Below are 25,872 nucleotides of genomic sequence, written 5' to 3'. Positions count from 1 at the left end.
ATGCTGAATGAATGTGTCAATACTTAAATTTAGTTCATAACAGGAAATTGATTTATGTTAGAAAAAAAGAACCTCACCTTCTCCTGAATGGAGAAAGACTTCACATGTATGCTGTGAGTGGGGCCCTACATATTTTTTTTCAGAGTGCAAGCAGAGTTCATAATTATAAGTGAGTGCTCTGGCTAGGATACTCAGAAAGGCCTAAAATCTAATGAAAATAGTTTACTGAAATCAGTAAATTAGGACACAGCAGTGCTTATTCAAAAGAAGCAAGCAGAAAAATACAAAGCAGAATAAAACAATACAAAACAAAACAAAGCATATGAGCAGAGATTCCCCCAACACAGAGATATAGGGAGTAGTCATCCCCCAATGATCAGTGATCAGTAGGAAAAAGGAAACCAAAAGCTTATTGCTGATTTAATGTATAAATTCTTAAGCGCTTGTGTTGGTTTTTGATTGCAAAGCACGTCATGTGGTCACAATTATCCTGTGTATACGTGGAAACAAGGACCCCTTAAAGATATGGCATGCAGCATGAAGCAAATGATACCATATGTGTGTTTTGTTACAGAAAACAATGCTGCAGCTGACACGTGCTGGTAAAGAAGATAGAGGTGATTCTGAATATTAGTAACAGAAATTCATTAGAAATAAAACTTCACAGTTCATACCTTTCGCAGTAAATGCTCTTTTCCAAAGGAAAGAAAAATAACTAATCTAAAATATGTCTAGGTGAGAGGGAAACAGGAACTCTATAATGCTGTTGGAGTGCAAGATAATGGAACTATTCAGGAGGAGATTTGGCAGTATCTGTGAAAGCAAACATCTAGTAAACCTGGGTTGCAGGAATCCTATGTATGGGAATTTCTCACAAATACACCCCCATATTTCAAAAGTGGCATACACGTACATACATAATCACAGTATTGCCTGTAAAAACAAAATATTGGTACAATTGATTAGATAAGCCAAGGCACCCTTGCATATTGGGATACTGTGAAACTGTAAAAAACAGTGAATTATCTTCTTACCTAGACACTCAAAGACCACTGGGGTATACTTACGAATGAGAAAAGCATGGTGCAGAGGTAGGGAGATAATAAGAATATGTACTTGGATTTATTTCTTTTTCCTGGTGCTGGGGATTGAGCCCAGGGCTTCATGCTTATAAGGCAAGTATTCTACCTTGAAGCTACACCTCTAGCCTAAATTTTTTTTTATTAGCACGAAGAAATAGTGGCAAGATATAGAAAAATCTCATAAAGGTGATTCCTGTGGAGGGTGGGGTAGAGAAAGTAGGTGGTCAGGGCCTGGCTGAAGGGTAAGACTTCTCAATATATACCTTCTTGTCTTTGCTTTTCGTTCCATGGGAATGTATTCTGATTTCAAGAGCAATTTCCTGATTTATTGAGTGCCAAAGGCAATATGCAGGCGAGCATATCCACTGCTAGTGTAGGAACTGTCCCTGCATAGACCTTTCATAGAAAAAAGGCAATCGGAACAGAACATGGGATGTATCAAAAAAAAATCATAGAATCTAAACAGTGATCAAATGCCATACACTGAGCTCAAAGGCACTTACTCTTCCCCATTCATTTATCCAAAATCCCTGACTATGTAATGTCTTCATACTAGTCTAGCTTTCTCCTCTTGGCTATTTCCATAAAGAAACTATCATGTCATAATAGTCCATTAGAATCACTGCAATAAAGTAAAGAGTTTCAAAACCAGAGGTGAGGTGGAGTCAGGTATGGCCACTGAGAAGCTGCCTCTGTTACACCAGCCTGCAAAGAGGGCTGGCTTGGATGAATGCCTTTTTTTTTTTTGTACCGGGAATCGAACTCAGGACTTTATACTTGTCAGGCAGGTGCTTGTGCCACTGAGCTATATCCCTGGCCCTGGATGAATACCTTTTAAAAATTATAAATAGCTCAGTGTGCTGGTTCTTCAAGGTTCTTTCACATAGTTGGAACTATAGGTATTGACACCTCTCATCTGAGTCTATGTTCTCTTCTTCTCTTTTGAATGTATTCCAGATGTCTGCCCTGTCCTGGCTCAATTACAGTCTTTAAGACAGAGAGCCCAGGATGGAGCTCCGTTTCCCAACTCTGATTTTCTCCCTTCATCTCCTCTAGCTCTCCCTTCCTCTAGCCTAACACCTGGAAAGGTGTCATGTATGCAGAGAATCAATCTCTCCCTCTCTCTCTCTCTCTCTCTCTCTCTCTCTCTCTCTCTCTCTCTCTCTCTCTCTCTCTCACATACACACACACGCACGCATGCACACACACACCTAGTGCTTAACAATAGAACACGGAAGTTTTATTTTTCTCCTACCTTTTCCTTTACGTCATGCCTTCCTTCCACTATCAAAGAATGAGTCCCTAATCTTTTTAGTAATCTTTTTAGAGAGAAGAAAATTCACCTATTTTTAGTTAGAACTATATAATTTAATTGTTTCTTCTTAAGAAATATGAAGTTTAGTGATTCTTTAATAAAATAATTCCAAGTGATTTTTAAATCAATTTAATATCCTGGGAGAGTAATTTTCTTTAGTATGAAAATTTCTTAAAATAAATGCAAAGTTCACCTTTACCTTCTTTTATTTTTCTTAACTGATACACGACTGGCTCCCCCAAAATCTAGCCATCTAATTTAATATTATTCTTAAATACTTAAAAGGCAATGTGATAAACACACCTAAGCATGGGGTAAGGAATTTAAAAATTATTCAGTTTTGATCATAAAATGGCGATTTTTCCAACAGGTTGCACAGGTAACCCTCAGTGAAGCCATGCTGTTTGCTAACATAAATGGGGAAGACAGAACAATAGGCCTTGGTTGCTCTAGCTGATGAGAGCTCTTCCAGCAGGAATAGGCCCACTGTATATAGTTATACCTAACAGAACCCCATGAGATGTGCCCTTCAGCACTTATTTTTTCTTAAAAAGATAATGACTTGGATAATCAAGTGATTTATTCAAGATTAATAACAAAACAATTTTTATTATCAAACTTTTACTTGAGTACCAGGAATTGAACTCAGGACCTCATGCTTGCCGGGCAGGTGCTGCACTGCTGAGCTATATCCCAGACCCCTCAAAACAATTTTTATGAAGAAAATATTTTTATATCTTGGGATTATGCTCACTTACTTTTTGGAGTTGGGTCATAAGCCATTTAAAAATATTAAAGGCGATGAGGCCTTCTCCACATTTTTGAACTTCAGATCTTGAGCAATGGCTCTCTCTAAGAAGGAGATGGAGGAGAGGAAAGGATGTAAGACAGAGCAGGGCAGTTTCCATGATGCCCACAGGCTGACAAACGTTTTTGGTAAATGGCCAGATAGTCAATTATTTTAGGCTTTTTGGGCCAGATGGTGTCTGGATGCCTGTTAATACTACTCACAAAAATTGCCACAGAAAATGGTTAAGTCATGGGTTTGGCTTTGTTCTAGTAAAATTTTATTTACAAAAACAGGTGAGGAGATAGACCAGACTTATTCCCAGTAGTTTGGGCCACAGAATCAGATAGGAGAAGGTAGAAGTGGTGAGCACCCTTCAAACTGGGCCCTGGAATGAGCATCGTAGTAAACGGGCTGCTCCTCTGGGATTTTCTTTTCTTTTATGGTCGTCTAGTAGCTAGAGGCAATTTTAAAGTCATTCCATAAAAAAATCAGTTTAAAATATTGTAGTTGCAGTCAAATATCTCCCCAGAACAAAAGGCAGGAAAAGTTTCAGTGGTCACCCAAGTTTAAATTCCTATTCATAAGATTCTAAAAGTGAGTGGTCAGATAGTTCATAGTTCTGAATGCCACTGACTATGTGGCTAGCAGTTTTGATAAACAAAATTGCAGTTTTAGGAAGCTGCAATGCAATTTTTTCTAGTGCTATGAAGAGGAATTTGTCTTTTAGGTCTGCCTTCTCACATCACAATTTGGTAAATTTCTACCACCAATCCTCCAGGTGCAGTCAATCTTGTGGTAATAATGTAGTAACCAGATTACAACTAAACCTGAACGTTTTATCTAGCAACTAGCAAACCCAGGATGGCGTCATTTCACAAAAAACAAACTCAGACAGATTGCTTGAGAAGCTTTATCAACTGAATTTTGACTTTTAGAAAATTTATTTTCTGTAATCAGTGCTTCTCAAATAGTATTTCATGGCGTTTTAAAGCTTTCAAATAAATAGCCATTTATAGCAGCACTGGAAAATGCTGAAACCTAATTTTATTTCTGTATCTCTTGAGATTAATTTGATTTTGTTTTAGCCAAATATATTACTCTGGGAGGAGAGGATGGCAGTTTGTTTTTAAAGATAACATTTGTAGGTGTTTGGCATTAAAAATAGTATTTATTTGTGTTCTGTGGTCTCAATAGTTTAACAAAATAGTTGTGGTCTCAAAAGGTTTAACAAAATAGTTTTTTTTTAATAAAACTGCCTGGTATTCAACTCACTGCATTGAAGATCTGCTTTTATCCTTTAAGAATATGAGCAACTTGAGGGTATAACTATTCTAGATTTCTGTGCTTTTTCTATTAGATGCTTAGACGATGTGTGAATTGACTTGAAAATATGGTGACAGATAACAGATTTTCCTTGAAAGTCTAATAACTTTATAATGGACAAAATTAAAATATAGACACACAGGTTTTTGAAGCTTTTAGAATTAGAAAAGAATTCTGTTTAGGAAATTCTGCCTAGTTCCTATTTCTGTACCATGTCATGATATATTTCTCCAAAATTTGTAATTAAAACATAAAAGGATTATTGTAATGCATTATATTGAAGGTATATATTTATTAGTCAGTTACATATGCAATAGAAATTCCTGTGCACATACACAGAAAAGGATGCATATGAGACAGGCCAGAGATGCACTTTTTATCATCATTTGAAACTGGAAACTATTTCCATGCCCACCTACAGTAGATTGGGTAAATGGTGACACAATCACAGATGGAAGTCCTATACAATAATGAGAAAAAATGAACTACAACCAAGCACAGCACGGATAACTCTCACAAGCATGATGTTGAGTAAAAGAAGCCAGACACAAAATAATACATGTCATATATTTCCATATATATGAAGCACAAAAATAGACAAACTCATGCTGTTAGAAGGCAGAAAAGTGGGTACCTAAGGAGTAATGGTAGTGCCAGAGGGGCTACTGGGTGCTGATAAAATTGTGTTCCTTGATCATGGTGACATGCACATGTTTATTTTGAGAAAATTCATTGAGCTGACACTTCTACCCACTTTTCTGTATGTATACTATGACCAAATGTTTGAGAGTAGCATGGCTGTTAAATGATGTACCAGTACCCTAATTTTCATAGGTGTGGCTTCTATAAGCAAATAACATTTGTGGAAAGCAATGGAAATATACAGGAAAGCATCACCTTTACGACATAAATGACACACTGTAAGAGAGAAACTGGTGTACTTTTGACATTTTTGTTTAGGGAGACTAAGTTTTAATTCTTTCTTCAAGCTGAAGGTTCACAGTGGTCCTAGGCTTTTTTTCTCTTTCTTTTTGGTACGTTCTTCAGAATTTCTTTACCTGCCATAAAACTCACATGGAACAGGGCATAATATACTATTCAGTGTTCAGCAAGTGAGTGTGTATCCAGTAGCTTTCATATTTTGACAGATAATGACACTGGACATTTTGAACAGGCTCAATATTATTTTCTCTGTTTGCCTTTAAAGTTAGGAATAAATAATCAAATTTCTTTATGAAGTACAGTTAGTGGAACTATTTCACGAAAAGGTAGACATGACAGGTAAATCTTTAAAAATTGAGGGTTTACTCCTGTTACTCATGGCAACATGGATAGAACTGGAGGACACCATGTAAGTCAGGCACATAAAAATGAAAAGCGCATGTTTTCATGTCTATGTGATCTAGAAGTGGAGAGAAGCAGAGTGGTTCCTAGCGCCTGGGATGCCTGTGTGAGAGAGTGGAAGGAAGACAGACTGATTAGTCAGTACATGGGGTGAAGCTGGATAGGCAGAATAATATCTAACTATAGCACAACAAAACACCCTGTCAACAATTAACTGAATTATTTCAAAATAGCTATTTAGACAGGATTTTGGATGTTCCCAACACAAGGATAAATGCTTGAGGTCATGCTTATGCCCATTACTCTGACCCGAACACTGGCCATTGTATACATGTGTTGAAATGTCACACTATACCCATATGTACAATTGTTATTTGTCACTGTAAAATAAAAATATTATCTTAAATTGAAAATTTCTGGTTTCTTTCTAGTGATCCATTTAGATACATAACAAATGTCATCAGTTATGCTTCTATAGTCTCCTTTTAATGTCTTTGCATCTAGTAAACCCCTAAGGAGAAAGGTCTAGAAATGCAACATGTAGCAATATCAAAGCCTGAAACCATGACTAGCCATAGCCCTCATTTATATTATGAGAAGTATTTGATTTGCTTCCACTATTGTTACTAGTTTCCAAGGAAGTTGCTTTAAAAGTCAGAACATAAATGAAACTCTTAAAGGTGTTTAAATTCTGAGAGATGACCACTACATTTGCACAAATCTGTGTGCAAATAAATACTAAGACTTTCTGGACACATTTGATTTTAGATTCTTAAGTCTAAAAAATGCTGAGGGCTTAAAACCTTCCAAATTTAAATTAATACTCCAGAACAAGTGGCTTTTTATCCTTTTGGAAGTTCAAATTTAAACATAAAACTACCAAAAATTAACACTGGATGATAAGTCAGTTTTACCATTCACTTAAATTTCAACTATTTTTTTTTAAGCATAGAACAGTTTTTCCAACAACAACTAGACCTAGTTAAAAATAAAGTTGTAGCTATAGAAAGTAAAAATGCTAACTCCCAGGAGAATGTGGTAGAGCCAGAAGGCAGTTGTAGAATTTCTGGCAGTATATCAGACTCATTTTGGTGGGATTTCTTAGGACATTCCCTATTTAACCATCCTAGTTTTAACATCAGCTACAGAGATAGTATGCTTCCTTATTCATCTTAGTCTGTACACTTTATGCGAACTGTATACACTTTGTATAATAATCAACTTACAAAACATACTAAGCAATACTTTAGAATAAAATAGTGAGAACGTTTTCTTTTAATGGTCAGAATGCTGGAAATCAGGACAAGTATGCTGATTCTCCATATACTCGCCCACACAAACACACAATGTGTGTCGCGTGAAATTTTTTTTCTTAAACCTAAAACTTTCCTGGTTTTCATTTTATGTTAAATTTGGAATATTATAAACTCTTTGAAGGAGCTGAAGTCTTTTAGTGGAGGAATATCATTGGCTATAAATCTGTTTATATCCCAACACCTTGCCCATAAGAACGGGGCTGAAACCATCTCTTCCTTCTGAGCCCTGGGAACAACCTTGCAGTTACGAACCGTTTCCATCCCCCACTCCTGAACAAGAGTAACTATGCTGTAAGCCAAATGCTGAGGGTTAGCAGAATAACCTCACATGAGAATAATTACTTAACATGACCATGAGAGAACGCAATGAGGTTCCCAGACACAGGAAACGAAAAGTCAGAAGGGGAGGTAGAGCTGGACAGGGTTCTGAAGTCTTTCCAGACAGCAACTTCCTCCTAGCAAACATAAAACTGGCTAATAAATTTATCACTCTGTCATTTTATATGTACATTTATTCTTAAGTAAACTAGTTAGCATAATGATTTTTTTTTGCAATGTGCATGTCTTAGCAGCGCCAGAAGAGCAACCTCTTACGTATACTCTAGAGAGCAAATGAAAGCTTTAATAACGTGAATGTTCATTTTGATATTCCAAATCACTCACAGCTTTACCATCTCAATCTGAAACCATAACTAGAAATATGCTTAGGGAATGAACACTGCAAAGAAATCCTTAGAAGAGACTCTTTGATTGGCTGCATATGCCCGGGGAGAGAGGAAAGCAGTTGAACAGCACAGTGCCGGAACCAGAGGAAAAGAACTCTTGGCCTCTAGAGACGAAGTGAAGGGGAGGCCATCCTGTCACTCTGGGCTGCTCTGCCTCTCCCGAGTTTCTCTTAGATTACCGGCCCTGAGATGTTCTTGTGCACAGGAAGAAAAGTAGAAATTCCCTAACTTCAATAATCAAGACTACTTTTAGATCTGGAATTGCAGGAGAGGAAAGCATTCTAGTGGAGGCAAATACAGTTCATCTAAAAAAACGTCATTCATCAAGTGCTTTTTGAGCTGGGCACTGGGGATACAATGATAAATGAGAATTAGGGCAGCTTGCCTCAAGGAACTTGCAGACAAGCAAGTGCTCTGGAAGACACAATAGAACACGTGTTAGATGCTATCATAGGGTTAACAGAGGGCGTCGGGCAAGCACACGGGGCGGTCATAGCCTGGGTCATGGACTCCTGCCAGACACAGGCGTGCTCAGGCGGTGTGGAGGCATTAGGGGAAATTATTTGGGGTAGAAGGATAATTTTGATATTATTGGGCAGGCTGGGTTAGCTGGAGGAGATGGAAATGGAAGGAAAGAGTGGATAGACAGATGCTTGGAGAAGCGGTAGAGTCAGAATTACCTAGAGAGAAAATGTCTAACTGAGACACAGTGAGCCAGCGAGGGACAGAGACTTTGATGAACGGACACATTTTGTTTCTTAAAATTTAGGAAATGCAGTTTCTATAGCTAATTCTATGATTACAGCATGACTCCTGGAGTACAGGGGTCTGTTTTGATGTGCTTGATGATAAAGTAAAAGGGAAACAGCTTGCTCATCACTGGTGCATCACTTGATTAATGGGAAAATGTGGTGTGCAGACCACAGATAATATCTTTTGCCTTGCCCATAAGCAAAGAATCCCCTTGACAAATCATCATCATCATCATTTTAATTTGAAGCTCTCAGAGAAATCTGATTAGAAGTTAATTTTAAAAGCAAAGGCCTAAATCAAATCAAATCAAATGAAATCACATCACAACAACAAGCATGATTTACCGTCTTCTCTGAGGCATACAATCGATACACTGCAGCAATTTATTTGCTTTAGTGATTGGATGTTTCAAGATACCACTTTTGCATGCCCCCTCTGAAGGACGGATTCTAGTGGCACAGGATGTCAAAGGCTGTGTCGCTAAGGAGCTACTGGCTGTGTGAATGTCTCTAGTTTCCACATTGCTCAGATCCTCTGCCAGAGCAACAAACTGTATTGAGAGCCTTGGCTGTATTGCAAAACATCCTTGGTAATTTCATACGGAAATTGAATCTGTTTATTTTTCATTGTTGTCCTCAATAAGAGGTGGTTGCTTGGAGTGGGACAGAATTAGAAATCCACAGACTTACTGCATGCATAACTGTCAGCGTCACTGATACGCTTTACACTATATATCCAGTGTGGACGTTTCTCATCTATAGGGTCATCTATAGCATTCCTGGTTTCAAGTGTTTACTACACATATCTGAACTCCCTGTGCTGTGCCATTGTTTTTCAATTTCGTGCTTCCTCCCACGTTCAACTTTTGCACCCTTTTTTACCCTATTTCTCGCATTCATATATTTTCTCTCATTCTTGTTATTGCTGAGGTGAGGTTCAGTGGTTTATGGAAAAGTCTCTCTCTCTCTCTCTCTCTCTCTCTCTCTCTCTCTCTCTCTCTCTATATATATATATATATATATCCCCAAATTATGTGATTTTAAACCTTGGACAGCACACAACCTCACATTTAGGGTATCTGTTCTATTGCAATATAGAAGTCATCAAAACTCAATGCCATTGAGGAATAAATTACTAAATTCTGTATTTCTAATCAACACTACCACTTATTTATTGGAGACTTTTTTGGTCCCCAAATACAAAAACAATATTCTTATTTGCTTTTCCATTCTAACAAATGTAAATATCTTATGTACAAATTAAGTTACCTGGCCAAGTTTTGCATTTCTCGAGAACTGAGGATATTAGACAATGCAATTTCCAAACACACTGAATCCATCACCAGCTTAGATATAATCTTGACTGTATGAATGAGTCTACTAGTTGTTTTTCCCTTCCTCTCCCTTGCATTTAGTGATATTATCTGTTTTTTGAATGAGGAAAAATTAGAGTTATTCTTTGATCAATTTAGGAATGGCTTTTCTATAATATTACCCTTTGCAAGGCCTCTGTATATTTGAAAACCACAAAGGCAACTGGAATTCATTGGCCACTCTTTGGTTCTTTCTGCTTTATGTTTTATTTTCTTAGATTGTCTGGTTTTCTCCTGTCATTAAGCTGTAGGTGTGAGTGTGGAAAAGCAAAAGCCAGAGGCGTTTCTTTATTGTTCTCATCTTTGTATTTTTTGGTACTGGGGATTGAAATTAGGACCTTGTACATTTTAGGCAAGCTGTCTGTCACGGAGCTGCATTCCCAGCCCTTTTTATTTTGGGAGTCTCACTAAGTTGCCTAGGCTGGTGTTGAACTTGTGATCCTCTGCTTTAGCATCCTGAGTAGCTGGGCTTATAGGCTTGCACCACCATACCTAGTGGCTTCTGTTCTTAGTGCCACATATGTAACGGTGGACCTACCTCATTTTTATATTTAAGTTCTGTAATGTCTCACTAGCACCAATTTGGTGACTATTTTCTTCCTAACAGTGTTGTTTCGGACAAGGAACGGTGTGAAGGGGGTATGCTGGAAATCTGACAAGAGTTGAGTACGCATGTTGGGAACTGGGAAAAAGCAGGTTAAAGTATGGAGAGCCTAGGAGGCAGTGGAGCCAGGGAGGAGTCCTGGGTATTTTTGAGGAAGCAGCGGAACTTCATAAGTAGAGCAGTGTTCAGCAGAAGTTTGTAGAAAAATCTCAGAAGACATGGAGACCAGTTAAGAAACTTCCGGGGATTCGCGTGAGGAGTGACCCCTTTCTATGCTCATTGACCATCTGGAGCCAGCAGCCCTGGCTGTGCTGGCTATGACAGGTCAGAACCAGCCCAGCTGTCTGATCCTGCTGCAGTGATGCCAGTGTGTTTCCTACCCACTGATCTAGGAAATAGTCCCGGCACCATCCTTTATAAGTGGAGGAAGGGAACACAATGTTACCAGAAGGAACACTTTATCAGGCTCACTCCCTTTCCTTGTGGCATTACTATGGTTGACACAGCAACTCTAGCTTGTTCCAAGACACCATCTCCACAGTTTTTACTTCCACTTGTGCGGATGCTATGACTCAGCGCAATGTTCTCTGTCTGGAGACACCTTAGGATCAGGTATGAAACCAATATGATTGCTAACACAACTTTATGATTTGAAAACTCATCTTTTTTTGAAGTGTATAGCAGATATTTTCAACCATTCTTCTTTCAGTGTAATTTTTTGTTTGTTTGTTTTTGGTGGTAGTGGAGACTGAACTCAGAGAGCACAAGCTATATCCCCAACACTTTCTAAAAGTTTTTATTTTGAGACTGGGTCTTGCTAAATTGCCCAGGCTAGGTTTAAAATCTCTTGCCTCAGCCTCCAGAGTAGCTGGGATTACAGATGTGCTCCATTGTGCCTGGTGCAACTTAATCCTTATAAAAGCAGAAAAAATGAAGAGAATAAAGAAGGCTCTTACAAAATAAAAGACAGATTGTAAGAAACATGGAGATAGACTATGGATAGGGGAAGGGACTTGGGGATAGGAAAAATGGGAAGGGAAGTAAAAAGCATCAAGATGCAACGTGTATATGTACTGATATCCCACAACGAATATGCCATATTCATTACATATTGCAAACCTATTCTAATAAGAAAGGGAAAAAGGAGGCTCATGCATGTATCTTTTTAGCAGAATGTTCTCTGAGTCTTTAGTAGAAATGTTCATAGATGCCTAATTACAATGAAAAAGGATGGACAGCTGGTACCTGCTCTGTAACACAGGAGGTAAACGGTATGTCATAGGCATCCACAGGCCTAAAATGTAGAGGATTACAAAATATCAGAATCTTATGGCAGGGGGTAAGCATGGGAGATGAGAAGTGGGGGCCTGAGCTCACCCTGAGCAAAGATTTCTCTCGACCATCCTAGACAGAAGTCACAAGAACAGCTACATGTTATGGCCTCCTGACCCAGAGAAGAGGATGAATGACATGGAGAAAAGGCTTAAGTACTGTGAACATTTTTAAGTTCACTGCGGTACTTTTCTCTTTTCCTTTGGAAAAAACATTGAGATGATTAGATGCCTTTTAGGCGCTTTTTAGCCTAAGTGATTTACCTTCTGGACTTGATGTCTGCTAAGTGAGTCATATTACATTTTAGAAAGACACAGATTATACACATATACTCCTGGGATGTAAATACCCCACAGTTAAACTGTCCACATTATTTAGAACTACAATAAAGTTTATAAAATACTGGGTTTCTAAGAAGGGGAGAATAGTATGGTTAGATAAAGATTTGTAAATTTTTATACAGTGTTATAGAACATAAACTAGTTTTACTTGGGTTTTCACGAAATTGGGAAACATTCCAGATAATCTGACTTAACATGTTACTGCAGAATAGAAATGAAGTTCAGTTTAGCCTGGTGACTGGCAGTAGATCTGCCTCCCACTAGGTGCCAAGATCACTCTGATGTGCTCTATTGTGCTTGCTCACAGTCCAATCTGTGCAGCATGCTTCAGAGTGAGTACCAGGAAAGAGGAGTTAATTCAGAGATGGTTCATTATTCTCTTGAACAAAGACAGACTAGATGATTAGTGTATATGTATGAAGAATCAATGTTTAACGCTGTACACTGTCACCAAAGAGTAAAATTTTGCCTGAGAGTCATGCCAATATTTCCCAGTCTATCATTCAACGGAGATATCATGAGAAAGACACACTGAATGCACATGGTATCTCATAAACAGAAAATGAAGGACTTTTTAAAAGAAAAACTAAGTTCTGCCGCATATGCTCACATTTTTAATTAATTATTTAATTTGCTTCAGTTTTGCATCACAGTTTGGTTCCAAGTTTCTATTCAAATGGGAAACACATGTATTCATGCTATTGTGTGCAAAGAGATGGTATGTAAGGGCTTCTTTTTTGCATTGTCTAATTTCTCCAATTTTGCAGTACATAGTATAATTTTAAAAGGTTTTCATTCATAATGCTAAAAAAAATGTAGTCACTTTGATCTTCATGGGTAGGCCACTGAGTTTTATGGAAGGCTGGTACTGCAGCACAGTTCATGGGTATCTATCAGACCGATTACTCTTCTCCTTAGAGTTCAATTGCTGTAACTTGTCATTTAAAGTAGTATTTCAGAACATTACCACCTAGAATAGTTTGTTTCTATGGGTAATTCACAGAAGTAGATGGAGAGAAAAAAATAAAGGGCGAAAGAAGGTTATTTCCTTGGGTTTAGAGTAAAGACGTTTCATAATGTGGCATTCATCATGCTATTGCATTTGAACTTTAGTAATTTTGAATTCTTGCAGAAATTCTCCACCCCAATCCTGAAAACCTGTACCATGCACGGAGTATCTAATTCCTTTCAGATCTAGTTTGTTTGGTACTAAATACTATCTAACATAGGGCAATCCCAGTAATGGCTTGATAATTATTTTCTTCTCACACTGAGTCGCTACCATTTTGCTTACTTGTCTTTGATTCCTATTGCCTAGGTTGGAACTGGGCACGCAGTACATATTCAATAAATTCAAATTTTTAAACAAAGGTGACAACAGTAATTTGAGGCCTGTTTTGAATGATTTCACTGAGTAGTGCTCCTCGACAAAGTGAATCCTGGCCTACTGTCATGTGGACCCCATTTTCTCCAAGTTACCCAGATGACTGAGAAAAGCCAGCACACCCTTTGGCTTCAGTCATTAATCCAGTTAGTCAAAATAAAATAGGTACGTTTCATTTCAAGCTGAACTTGTGATATTTGGATTCCGAACAGCATCACATTGACCATAAAAGCGAAACTGAAGTTATATTTAAGTGCTTTTGGGACTCAATAGGTCACACTCTGCAAATTGGATCTCAGAAAAATCTAGTGATCTTCTGCAGAATGCCCATCTAAGCCACAAGCCCCGTGTTGGCATAAGAATCCAGTTCATGAAGTATTATGACATTGAAGACTCACCCCTGAGATTTTGTTAACAACTAAGTTAGAAAATAAGTATAACAGATTATAAGTATAACAGATAATAAAATCTTGACATGCCACTAAGTTTTAGGAGAGCAGAAATAACCCTCAGTAAAAACACAGAGCAAAATTCCAAAGGTCAAAAAAGTTTGCAGTGACTCTCTTACTAAAGAATCAGAGAATGTGTTCAAACCTGCAAATACATTTGTAATTACAAGGTATTCCTACCTTAAATACATTGATAGGGAGATCAATGACCACATAGATAAGGTCTCCAAGGGCAAGGCTGGCTATCAGCGCGTTGGGGCCATTCCTCATACACTTGTTCTGGTAAATGATCCTGAGCAGAGTTGCATTCCCCACCATTCCCACGATGAAAATAGTACAAGATATCACAGTGTTAATGTATTTGAAAGCTGAAGTAATTTTAGTCTGTTGTGGGCAATAGTTGTGCATGGAGCCATTGCTGGGCAGGGCCAAGTTAGTGGGTCGATGAGTAGTAACCAGGAAGTTGAGCTGTGTCCCACGGAAAGTGGTGAAGTCATTCACATGATTGCTTAGATTTGTGCTGTATCTCTCGGGGTTATCACTGATTACACATCCCACCAGTGCCAACCAAAAGGACGCTCTCAGGCAAAAGGTTTCCATCTTGATGCAAATTTGAAGAAATGTCTTATGATATTGCTTTTACACCTGGAAAAAGAAAGGGAAGTAATTATTTTTGTCATAAGAGCCAGTTGGCATAATAATCAATGATTATTTACTGGCTTAATTAAAATGTAGGATATCTTTGGTAAATAGTAAGAAATATCTATGTCTGGTTACCCCATGGTAGAACACAACTAGAAAAAAACCCCAAAGATTTATTAGGACAAGATCTCTCTCTCTCTCTCCCTCTCTTTCACACACCTCCACACATCCCTATCTCTATCCAAAGCAATATATATATATATCTCCACACCATAATATGGATGAGGGTATGTCAGTTTTTCCTTAAAGTTTTAGCTACTTTTTTTCCTCTCTGTCCAGGCTGATGAGAATCTGACTTACAAAAAACTTCCAGAGTTCAGACACTGAAAATTTTATGTATTGCTAATACTATCATTACCGTTATTATTATGGTATTGGGGACTGAACCCAGGACCTTCCTTTGCATTGAGCTATGTCTCTTTTTCTTTTTTTAATATGTTGAGATAGGGTCTCCCTAAGTGGCTAAGTTGCCCAGGCTAGGCTGAACTCTGATCCTCTTGCCTCAGTCTCCCAGTGTGCTGGGATCACTGGCCACACCACCACATTCAACTCAAAATTTTATGAAATAAAGCATTATATGTCAAGTAGAAGTTGCATGGTATTTAGACATAAAGTTACCAAATTGTGTAAATAATAATTCCATATTCCAGAATGTGTGTTTTACACATAGTAAATAATGAACATAGGACTAGAATACAGCAGATAGCCATCCAAAGTGTTACCAGATGCTAATGTAAAATCAGAACTCTAGTTAATTCCATTAATATATTTAACAAACAGTTTCAACGGAACATGACATAACGGTAAAGACAAAGTGTTTTATTTTGAAAATCTGGATGCGTAACATGTAACAGCTATATTTTCTAACAGATTTTGTTGCTCCATGCAACAGAAATTGTCATCACAATACTTGTCAACGAGTACAATGGGAATAATGTACTTTCTCAGACTAATCATACTGTTTGGTTCTCAAGGACCTGTGTCACTGTGCTGAGTACTTCGTATGCATAATGTTATCCAGTTCATGCAATGATCCTGTGAAGTAGATACACAGTTCGGTTGTGAAGATTAGGAAACAGAGGCTCAGAAAGGTGAAATAGCTTGTCAAGGTCATAGGAGGTGGTGCAATGCTGCAGTTCTAAGGCAGGTTAGCTGGATTCCCAGCCCAAGCTCTTAACCACTAGATCACCCTATCTCTCATTCTCGTGCTTTATTTAAACCTACAGCACAGCTCCAGAGTTCAGATGAAGCAACAGACTGTGGGGGCGGGGGTAGACATTTTCAAAAGACCACCTAGTGGTGTTTTTTTCCAGCCATTTGCAAAGAGCAAGTGAAACCTCTTGCCCGGGGAGTCTAGGTTTTTCCTTTAACCTTTAAGAAAAGATACTGGGGAGAAAAAAAACCAAGAAATTTGATGGTGACAGAATAGGCAAAGCTAAGTAAGTATGGTTCCTCCTATTTCAATATTTTGTGTATTTCCTTTCCCACGGTCTTTTTAGTGATGTTTAAATAAAAACCATAAACTTTGTGCAATGGTGTGTGTGTGTCTATGACACAAATAGCCGGGTCCTAATTTAATTGTAAGAAATTGTGTCCTTTTTCTGAATCTGTTCAATGAAGCTATTAGCCACTTTCAAGAATTTTGACAGTTATCACAGGACATTGTTAAGCTTAGTTATAGCTAATACCTAGACAAAATAAGATACAGTCAAGTAGTATAGAAGATATAAGGCAAATGCCAACTGTAGCACTGCATACTTTTGCCTTCCCCTCAGATTTTCCCCAAGATCGTGAAATAACACAGTGTTTTATGCAGAGAGACATATTACACATGTATCTGTTATCTGAGTTGAGTTTTATAATGATAGGTAGGCAGGAGTAATGTCCCAACATTTTACCCAAGGGAAACTGAGTCTTGAAGAAATTAAGTGACTATGTCAAGATTTTATAACTAAGAAGTGATAGGACAGTCATAACATCTTATAACTTTGTTATACAACTTCACTTGCTCTGACTAGGTAAAAAATATATCAATTTTTCAAAGTTAGGGACATGTCCTGTAGTTGTAAGCTGTATCAATGCTTAATTAGTAGTTTGCAATTTTTTCCCCTGCCTATTATTATCCGGTATACTTGAACAAATATCAACAGACCTGCCATTTCCATTCCAAAGTGGAGACCAAAACTCCAAGAACAAAGCTTAATGTAATCTTTCTTTTTGATCACAGAGAGGAGGGAAAGAAATGCTTTAATATCTTCTGCTGTTTAGTGTCTAGAGCCTCCCTGTTTCCTGATCGGAAAGAAATATTCAGTAATAGTTTTCTTAAGAGTGACAGACAGAGGCCTTTTCCAGAAATGGAATGGCTCCTTACCCATTAGAGTCAGCTAGAGGGTTGTTTTGTGAACTGAGCTGGTTATCATGGGCACGGTGCCACTCATCAAAATGCCACTGCTGCTTTGAACATTAGCATGCCAATTTGCTTGGTCAGCTGATCAAGCAGAAGCTAAGAAGGCCAAGGTTATGGGTTTTTATCGTGGTCCAACCTAGCTACCGTTAAGACCATCTTCCAACAATGGCACTACTGTAGAAATAGTTTCTGATGAAATCTTTGTCGGCTTTCCACATACAAAGCTGCAAAGCTAAGGGACATCTGCCAAAGGCATGTGGATACCATATTGTCCTTTTCAGTCTAACGCTCCCAACTGAGCTATTTTGGCTCTCTCAGAAAAAAACCTCGTTCAAATTCATATTCTTCCAAGGATGGGGCTATAGCTCACTTTTATGCATCTGAGTCACACTTGCTTTGAATCATAGTCATAATCAGCCACAGCTCTAGTTGAAGCTTCTCAGGTTCAGACCTGAAGGACATGGTCTATAGATCTCAGCACTCTTCCTTTTTGGGCTTCAAGAGTTTGCTGGAGCAAAAAAGCTATTATTAAGTGCGCAGACAATCCTTATGTGTAGACATTAACCGTTTAACACAGGGGACTCTCAGGATCCAGGCTTACCTGTGATTAGTAATTAGGAAATTCCAACCTTACCAAAATGGCATGAGTTTAGAGCAGGTAATTTACATGAAATGATTGCCAAGGTGTTGCTCAATCAGCTAGCACTTAAAACAAGTGCTGGTGGGTGGAACCATAAGCAGCTAAGGTAGAGATGAAAAAAAAAAAAAAAAAAAAACACCTAGGAAACTTTTACAAGTTTTCTGTGGTTTTGTTCTCTGGGCAAGAAATTAGCCACGTTGCTTGACTTTAATATGCCTCCACCCCAACTCTGTCGGGGGAGGGGGGGGAAGCCATTAAGATGGTGTAAACAGAGGCTGATTATCTAAAAACAGCCCTTGTTTTCCGCACGTGAAAGGCAACAAGTGCCCTTTAAAGGGCAGCACAGAACAAAACGCTCAGACCTCCAACAGGCAGATTTCCAAAACTAGCTACACTAGGGGCCACCTCCCCTCACCCGCAAGACATCAGTTCTCCACGCTAAGTGCCAGGGGCTGCCCTTAGCATACCCAGGGTGCATAGGGAGAAGCACCCTGAAGGGGAGACAACTGCACAAGTTGAAGAATATGAATTTGAACGAGGTTTTTTTCTGAGAGAGCCAAAATAGCTCAGTTGGGAGCAAGCGACACGGGGCAAGATGTTCCACAAAGTTCTTGCATGTGTGTGTGGGGGGAGAAGGGACACCCAGGGAGAAATATTGGGCTTCTTTTTACTAAAATCCCGAAGCCTGCCCCGGGAGGTGAAGTGCTTTCCATCAATTCTCCAAACCGCGAACATTTCCCAAGCGCACCCCACCCAGGCGCGCGCCCTCCCCGCCGAGCACCCTTGGGCAGGTGGGTGCCAGTCCCACTGCGGCGCAGGGAGGGCGGCTGGGCAAGAAAGCTCCCGGGTCCTCTCCCTCCAGCGGCCCAGACGGCGCCTCCCACGCCCTCAGCCCGGTCCCAGAAGCACAGACTTGCACCGACCGTGAAGCTCGGCGGGGCGCAGACGGCCGCCGGGTCTGCGGGCGCCGGGAGGGCTGCGGCGCGGAGGTGACGGGTGTCCCGGGCGGCGGCAGGGCGGCAGCCCTGGCTGCACGGCCGATTCGGCTCCGGAAAACTTCCCAGCCGGGCCACAGCTTCTTTGGGGCGGTCTCGCGGAGCCTCCAGTCTCCGGCGACGAGCGGGTGGGATGGAGGAGCCTCCCCACCTCCTTTCCACAATCTCCGGGCCAGAGGGCGGACTGGGCGCGCGAGGGCTCGCAAGAGAATGAAAACTCGGGAGGGGCGCGCCTGCCTCTGCCCGTCCTCGCGTCCTCCTCCGGAGCTCCCAGACCTTCTACTTTCTAGGACTGCAGGAGCGTCCTAACCTACAGCCCTCCAGGGAGCAAGACAGGAGGAGCACAGAAATGCCGCCCCCCTCCAGGCCCCCAAGGGCAGGAGTCTTTTAACTATTTCCTTCCTGAATGAGGGGGAGGGTTTACAGACAAGACTGGAGAAGCTCGTCCCTTGGTCAGTTAGTTCGGGCAGGTCTGATCTGTGGTGGAGCAACTGCAGACAACCAGAGCCCAAGGGTGGCTTCTCCTCCGCCTTTCCTTCGGCTGGCCTGGGCGCGACCTCTGGTTTAGAAAAAGTTAGGGAGCCCAAGTGGAAGGTGGGTTTCTGGGTCAAGGGAGAGTTGGTTGTATCTTGCCTCTCAAGCCTGGGCCCCAAGATTACACACTAGCCTGGGGGAAAGGAGGTGGCCCAGGAGAGTGCAGAGGGCTCCAAGGTGTGGATCAGTGTGGATCAGTGCTCCAGAAATTCAGACAATGAGGATACAGACCCTGTGGAAGGTGGGGCTCAGCGTCTTTATGAGGGCTGGGACTGTCACCTAAATCCAGGGTGGTGGGTGGGAGAGGAGAGGTGAGCAAATTGCTGTGATGTGTGAGAAAAATGGCGGCTCTTCAGGGAGAGCCTGGCTTGCTGTAGCATACTGTGCTGTGGCGATGAGAGACTGGAACCTGGTCACATCACATCACAGACTGTTCTGGTTATCTGTTGCGGGGAATAAGTCATCCACCCTAAAGTACAGTGGCTTAAAATAACAGCCAGTCACTTTGCTCGTAAGTCTGCAGTTTGGGCAGGGCTTGTCTGGGACAGAGTGTTTCTGTGCTGGGTAGTTAGGAATAGAGCATGCACTTCTGAGAGTGTTCACATGCTTAGTTTTTCTCCGTGTGTGTCTCCACAAATGTAGTTTGGCCTTGGCACAGTGGAGTTGGCTAAATTCCAAGAATGAGTGTCCCAAGAGACAGGATGCGGAGGTCGCTGGTCTCTTAGGTTCTGAGCCCAGAAATAGGCACAAGGGCCTTCCAGTAGTTGAGCAGTCACAGATCCCAGATTCAGCGTGAGAGTGTGGAGACCCCACCTGTGAAAGACAGGAGTGTCAAAGACTTAGGAAGCAGTTTGTAAAACCATTAAAGAGGTCCACAGAATACCACCATTGAAAGCGACCTTCATGGTCCTCTAGCTCAGCTGGACTACATATTTCCCCTCTATTCTACCTATAGCTTGTCTGTGAAGGAGAGTTAACCAGCTGGAATAATCTAAGGGCCTTAGTTTTTGTTCAAAAGCAGGAACCTCTGGGCAAGTGGCTTGACAAGTTGACAGTATTTTCCAGGAAAATGAAGTTCCTGCCTTCTCCCAGAAGAGGCAGGTCACAACTTGGTATGTAAAACCTGATGGAGTTCAGCCCCTACTTACTCTGTGACCGGGCACAATTACACAATGCGCAACATGCACAGCTAAACCCGTCAGTGTTTAGAGCATACGCATCAGTCCCAGTGTTCTGGAACAGCTGATCCCAGTGTGGTGTGGGATGACTTCTTAAAGATTCTTCCTTCACACCCACAGGATGGTGATTATAAACAAAAAAATAAAACCAAAATCAGGAAATAGCAAGTGTTGACAAGAAGTTGAGAAACTGGAATACTTGGCTGTTGCTGGTAGGAATGCGAAATAGTGCAGCGGCTGTTGAAAACAGCATGGAAGTCCTCAAAATATTATTATTATTATTTTTGTGGTACTGGGGATTAAAGCCAGGGCCTTCAAACTAAGCTACATCCTCAGGCCCATTTTAATTTGTTTTTAAAAGTTTGAGACAATAGCTCGCTAAGTCACTAAATTGCCCAACTGGCCTCAAACTTGTGACCCCTCTGGCTCAGCTTCCTAGAGTGCCTGTACCACCACATCTTTGAAACAGTAAACAGAAAACTTGTATGTAATCTGTGAAATTTACTTCTGGGTATATATTTAAAATAATTGTACCAGGATCTTAGGCAATATCTGTGCACCCATGTTGATAGCAGTGTTAGTTGTAATAGCCAAAAGATGCAAACACCATGTATGTCCATTGATGAATGAATAAACAAAATGTGAAATATACTTCCAATGGCATATTGTTAAAACTCACTGCAGCCTTAACAAAGAACGAAATCCTGCAGCATGAATGAAAGCCTACAGCATGGATGAACTTTGAAGACAGTATGCTAAGTGAAATAAAGCAGACACAAAAGGACAGATGTTATATCGTCAAAGGACACAAAGCCACAACAGTTTAAAGACCTTAATTGACTTTGTTTATAGTTCTAGAATCAGACTGTACTTTATTCCACAAGAGAACACATTTTTCTTTTTTTCTTTTGTTGTGCTGCCTGGTATTGCACCCAGGGCCTTCACACTGAGCTACATCCCCAGCATTTTTTATTTTTTATTTTGAGAAAGAGTCTCACTAAGTTGCTAAGTTACCCAGGCTGGGCTTAAACTTACAATCCTCCTGCCTCAGTCTCCCAGAGTGCTGGGATAAACAGGCTTGTACCACTACATCTAATTGGAATAAGTGTTGTGATGGGCTGCAGAAGAGATTTGTGGATAGAGAAAAGCTGAAGAATGCAGAAACAAAAGAACAAAAAAAAGGGTTTGGTCATTTCAAAGTTACTTGCCTTGTAAGGTGGGACAGGTAGACAGAATACTAGGCAACGGATGACTTACTATGAGTTTACTTCAAGGTTATCTGTATGTGTGTGTGTAAGGTACAAGGCAAAGGGGTCCTCATTATCTTGCCAGTTAGACCATCCGCTTGGGAAATTTGGCTTCTGGCTTTCTACTCTTGATTGTTTGGAAGGTAACAAACAACTTAATTTCAGCTTGATGGTATGGAACTTTGGTGTGTGTGTGTGTGAATCCATTTTTGAATTTTAGCCCAGTTTGTTCAGGAGCTTAGTCCAAAAAATAACTACTTATATTTTTCATTTAACAATATGATTCCATGTATGTGAAGGATTTAAAACAACTAAATTCATAATAATAGAAGATAGCGACTAATGGGAGCATGGAGAATGGGGACTTGGTTATGTATGTGAGTTTTAGTTTAGGATGGTGAAAAGGTTCTTGAGGTGGATGTGGTGAAGGTTGCACGCCAGTGCGAATGGTATATGGCAGTGAACTGTGCATGTAAAATGGTTAACACAATACATTTACATTATGTATATTTATCATAGTAAAATTTCTTCCTGACGCAAGATGAAATCCCCTTCTTTCTGTTACCTGTTGATCTGTCCTCTGAGTTCATAAAATGAGTGTAGTGTCTCTTCTAAGAATGATCTTCAAATATAAATAAATGCGTTATGTGAGGCACGAGCATAGACCTGCTTTTGAAAGGGCCTGGGGTTGCTTCATTCTAGGTGAAAACAACACAAACATCCTTTGTTGTTTAGGAGATTTAATCTCATCTTCTGTGTTTTACTTTGGATGAAATGACTTGAGTGAACTCAGACCGGTTTTAGGCAAAATTCACTTCCTGTCAGGAAGACCTAATGTATTTGCCCCACTTCTCTATTCCCTAGTTTATACTTATAAAGAGCATGTGATCGACATAGTTAGCTAAGTTTTCAATTTGACTTCGAAAGGTTGGATTCCTAGGGAGGTCAATTGGATGAAGATTTGCAGGTTTTCTAGATTGCAGGAGAATCTAGAAAAAACTCAATCACACTTGAGTTTTGGTTCAAGCAGCTCATGAAATGGAGCATTACTGTAATGGGATTCACTGTGAGTTCTCTCAGCATCACATCATATTGATTTCCTGTGCAATAATTGCTGCAGATTAAGAAGTGCTCAAGATAGCACTTAAAAACCAATTTTTTATGTTTTCTTTGGGCAAATGGTCTTCTATATATAAGTTTCTTGATTGAAATTTGCAAGTCCATTTCACAACCTCTAGCTCCTGAGAACCTCCTGAGATGCGATACAAGATTTGAACTTCACAACATTTGCAGAGAATATTGTGGGCATTTTTGAACTTCTTGGGGGAAGGAAAACTGAAGAATTCAAAGAAGAACTACAAGGAAGAGCTACAAAGCTGGTTGTGAGAAGAAAAGGAAGAAGTGAAGAAACATTCATCAGAGATGTAAGGCCTGAAATTGCCACCAAAGCCTTCACACTGGACAGTGTGGTGGCCAAGATTTTTGGCAGTGAATGCCATGGCCTGAAGGTGAAAAGACAAATCCTCTGAGTTGAAGATCTTTTTATTTTCCTTCTGGTATTAGAGGGATTGAACCGAGGGCCTGAGCACTAAACTGTATCCCCAGCACTTTTTAAATTAAATTAAACATTTAATTTAATGGTCTCACGAAATTGCTAAAATACCCAGTCTGGGCTCCAACTCATGATCCTCCTGCCCTGGCCTCCCAGGGTAGTGGGATTACAGGCGTGCCATCATCCCTGGCTAACGGTTCATTCTAAATTAAAACTCACTACAGGTAGTTTGTTTCCAAAAAGAAATGTGGTTTACTCTTGAACAACTTGGGGGGATAGGGATGCTGGCTCCAATAGAAAATCTATGTATAACATTTTTAGGAAAAAAAAAAAGACTTTTATTAACAGATGCTTGCACTTTGTTGACTCTTTTTGAGAAACTTGGGTTATAGGCTTTTATTATAAATTTCAGATGAAGTTCTTGAAAATCTCAACTTGTCCAGATATGAAACAAATTTAAAGGCCTTGAAAAGTGTACTGAGAAAAACCAGGCTTAAAAAATTGTCCTTATGAAAAGGGAATATGCCCATGCTGTGTAAATGATGCAGATGATTCCAGTTGGCTGGTAAGTGGGCAAAAAGTATGTATTTAGTGTATTCAGCTCCAACCTTTTGTTCATTTCCCGTGGTTGGAATTTCACATTCATTTCATCTTGTGCTTGACCAGATGATGGTAGAGATGGTAAGCTGAAATGTAATGAGCCTATCCTGCTCAGCTTCAGGAACAGATCAAATCTCACTAGGCTGATGGACTGACTGTTTTCCTGTCTGTACTATCTTGGTGAGGAGGGACCCTACAGAGCGAGTTTATAATGCTGATGCGTTGTGCCCCTGACCCTGGCTGTCAGCACTGTCCATCTCTTCTTTCTGCACAGGAGATTGGAGGACTGGAGTGGATGCCCAGGTGGCCCCCAAGAAGAGCAAGGTATGAGCTTCTGTTTGTGGTTGGACTGGTATTTTCATGCCTGGTCTTAGGGGCTTCTCTCAAATCCTTCCCCATTTTCTGTTCTGTTCAGAATTCTGCAGCTAACCGAGTGGAGGACATTAGGATGTAGAAAGCATCTGCAATGGTCACTTACCCTCTGCTGCATATTTACTACTTTGAACAGGATCTCTGTGAGAGCCTATATCATTTGTTGCCTGTGTACTCTTTTCTCCTTCAACAAAATCAGGTTCCGTCATTTCTCCATCTTCCTCCCTGCTGAGGTATTTCCTGGGGTGGTTGTGTATGGCAATTGGGTGTACAAATACATCTTCCTTCGTGTCACTTCTGTTGATGAAACCATGTCTACTTCTCACTTTGAATGATTTCATTTTCCCCCAAATCTTCTTTGTGATGACCTTCTTGTTTCTGCTGGTAGATGCCACCAATATGAGACCACCTGGGTGACTGGTCCTGTGTCACTTTATAGTGGCAGGGTGTGAAGCTCTCTCGGTAGTATGGGACTGCTAAGCACTCTCTGGGGTCCATTCTCTGCTCACTACCCATTGAGCTCTATAACATCTCTCACCTCCACCCTGTCATTGAACCCAGGGCCTCTGCACTGAGCTACACCCATAGCCCTTTTTTATTTTGAGACAGGGTCTTGATAAGTTGTGAATTTGCTCAGGATGGGCTCAAACTTGGGATCCTCTTGTCTCAATCTCTTAGAGTACTGGGTGTACAGGTATGTGCCCCATATTCAGCTCAGTATAACTTTCAACTTGCCAGACCTAATGTACAAATAGCCTGCTATTGACAGGAAGTCTTATCAATAACATGTATTTGATTATTTAGCACATATTTGATATCTTTTGTGTATCATATACAGTGAAATATGCATAAAAACCACAAGAGGTCACTTTTTACTGCTACACACAATTTCCTGGAGAGAAGGAATGCTCACAGGGGGTAATCAGTGTCACTGTGATTTAAGGACACTCACTATGCTTGAGCTCATCCCAACAGCAACAAGAGGAATTGGAATTATTGTAGTAGTGCAGCATGTACTACATGTAGTTGTGTGCAATTGTGAGAGAGCACCATATCTTCACATTTGTTTACTTTTCCCTCTACTGCAAATGGCTCCACCTGTGGCCTACAAGTGTTTGTATTTTGATAATTTTAACTTTTTATAATTGTGTATATTTATGACAGCAAATGATAAAATAGACTCTTATCTAAATATATTTTATGAGTTCATGACATAGTTAACCTTTTCTTAAATTTTTTAGGCTACATGGTAGGGAAAAAATTTAGCATATAATATACCTACTGAGTTCAAATTGGTTTTGTGTCAGGGATAACTGAATTCCAAAGTGTTAGTCTGTGTTTTCTCACTGTGACAATGTTGTACCTGGTGCTGGAGATTTCAGGCTATCTCATCAAAATATATTTGATGCCTGATGTTGTCTAAATTGCTGGCAGCCTTATTGGACAGCTGAAAACTCTGTCACGTTTTAGCATCGCTAGTGGTGAGGAAAGATGATATTAGGTGATGATATACTT

General features: G+C 40.1%; 1 protein-coding gene and 1 pseudogene across 1 annotated transcript in view; both read right to left on the bottom strand.

Moving 5' to 3' along the window:
* Positions 1–19,184, bottom strand: part of Ednra (endothelin receptor type A) — a 52,459-nt gene extending 33,275 nt beyond the window's left edge. Inside the window, exons 1-2 of the mRNA XM_005386667.2 lie at positions 18,803–19,184; positions 14,311–14,775 (exon numbers count right to left, since the gene is read on the bottom strand). Of these exons, the coding sequence (XP_005386724.1) occupies positions 14,311–14,730 (420 nt within the window). The 5' untranslated portion in view covers positions 14,731–14,775; positions 18,803–19,184. The remainder of the gene's footprint in view (positions 1–14,310; positions 14,776–18,802) is intronic.
* Positions 19,185–20,007: 823 nt separating this feature from the next.
* The window catches only part of LOC102010717, a 106,822-nt pseudogene continuing 100,957 nt past the window's right edge, over positions 20,008–25,872 (bottom strand).

The sequence above is a fragment of the Chinchilla lanigera genome, unplaced genomic scaffold, assembly GCF_000276665.1.
Source record: "Chinchilla lanigera isolate Chin_1 unplaced genomic scaffold, ChiLan1.0 scaffold00027, whole genome shotgun sequence".
Classification (NCBI taxonomy): Eukaryota; Metazoa; Chordata; class Mammalia; order Rodentia; family Chinchillidae; genus Chinchilla; species Chinchilla lanigera.
This window is presented reverse-complemented; position numbering and strand designations above follow the sequence as displayed.